The sequence below is a fragment of the Macadamia integrifolia genome, unplaced genomic scaffold (genome assembly GCF_013358625.1).
Source record: "Macadamia integrifolia cultivar HAES 741 unplaced genomic scaffold, SCU_Mint_v3 scaffold852, whole genome shotgun sequence".
Lineage (NCBI taxonomy): Eukaryota > Viridiplantae > Streptophyta > Magnoliopsida > Proteales > Proteaceae > Macadamia > Macadamia integrifolia.
Genome location: NW_024870557.1, coordinates 98,477 through 99,654, shown reverse-complemented (window position 1 = coordinate 99,654; position 1,178 = coordinate 98,477). Strand labels below are relative to the sequence as shown.

The following is a 1,178-nucleotide window of genomic DNA, read 5'->3' as shown; positions in this document are numbered from 1 at the left end:
TTTTTTTTTTTTTCGCTAAAGAAAAATTTTATTAAAATGAAAGAGAAAGGAAAATTTCACCAACAAGCAACCATAGCCAAAACCTCCCCTGCCCCCCACCTTCGGCATTGCCATCAGCAAGGAGAGGGAGAGGGGAAAAAACTAGCAAAATCTATAATTCGGTATTCTAGTAGCATCTCTGCTAAGAAGCTCCACAACATGACCTAGGAAATTTTCATTAGATCTAGAGATCCCAGTCTTGGCAGCATCTCTTGCTAAGAAATCCGCAATGGAATTCCCCTCTCTGAAAATGTGAGATATTTTCCAATTAATCTCACCCAAGTATGGTTTTAGGAAAGCCCATCGTTGAGCTGCAAACCAGGGGATCTTTCGTTGCTGCACCAGCATCACAACCGAAGAGGAATCAGACTCAACCCAAAGCTGGTTAAAGCCCAAGTCTCTAGCACAAATTAGACCTTCCATGAGCCCTTCCATCTTAGAATGAAACACCCCTGTAATCCCCATAAAGATTTTATACGATCCCAGAACTCTTCCCAGACAGTCTCTAAAAATTCCGCTAGCACCTGCACGCCCTAGATTTCCCATCGAGCTGCCATCAAAATTTAATTTGACCCGGTTTACCTAAGGCTTACACCAATGAACCTCTAAAATTGGTCTAACTAGGATTCCTTGCCCCATCAACCCAATTTTCTATAGCAAATCATATCAGCCATGGATCTAATCGCTCCTTTAGTATTTGGTTTGCACCTTTTTAACTCCTCAATAATAGAAAGGCACACATAACTGGAGTTTCTCCGACCTTCATCATGCCTTCTCAGGTTTCTTTCTCTCCAGATACTGTCTGCCACAATGACAATCCTCATCACCCAGGCTTCCTTACAAAAGGCCTGATTTAGCGCTCTTTTCTAGCATTGGAAAAGCATAGGAATGGATAAAGGAGGAGACCATCTAATATTAAAATGCCCACAGAAGAAGGACCAAATTTCATTCGCAAAGGGGCAGCGAAGGAAAATGTGATCTAGGGATTCTTCATCCACATCTCATAAATTGCATTTAGAGGTAAGAGCGATGCCTTTCCTCCTCACCACCTCATCCAAGGGCAACTTTTCATGGATCAGCCGCCATCCAAAAATAGACATTCTGGGCTACACCTTTTTACACCACACCAAGGATTCCCA

General features: G+C 42.5%; 1 protein-coding gene across 1 annotated transcript; it reads right to left on the bottom strand.

The window, feature by feature from the left end:
• Positions 1-141: 141 nt before the first annotated feature.
• Positions 142-585, bottom strand: LOC122070199. Its single transcript, XM_042634326.1, has one exon. It carries the CDS (start codon positions 583-585, stop codon positions 142-144), a length of 444 nt encoding a protein of 147 aa, XP_042490260.1.
• Positions 586-1,178: the final 593 nt, after the last annotated feature.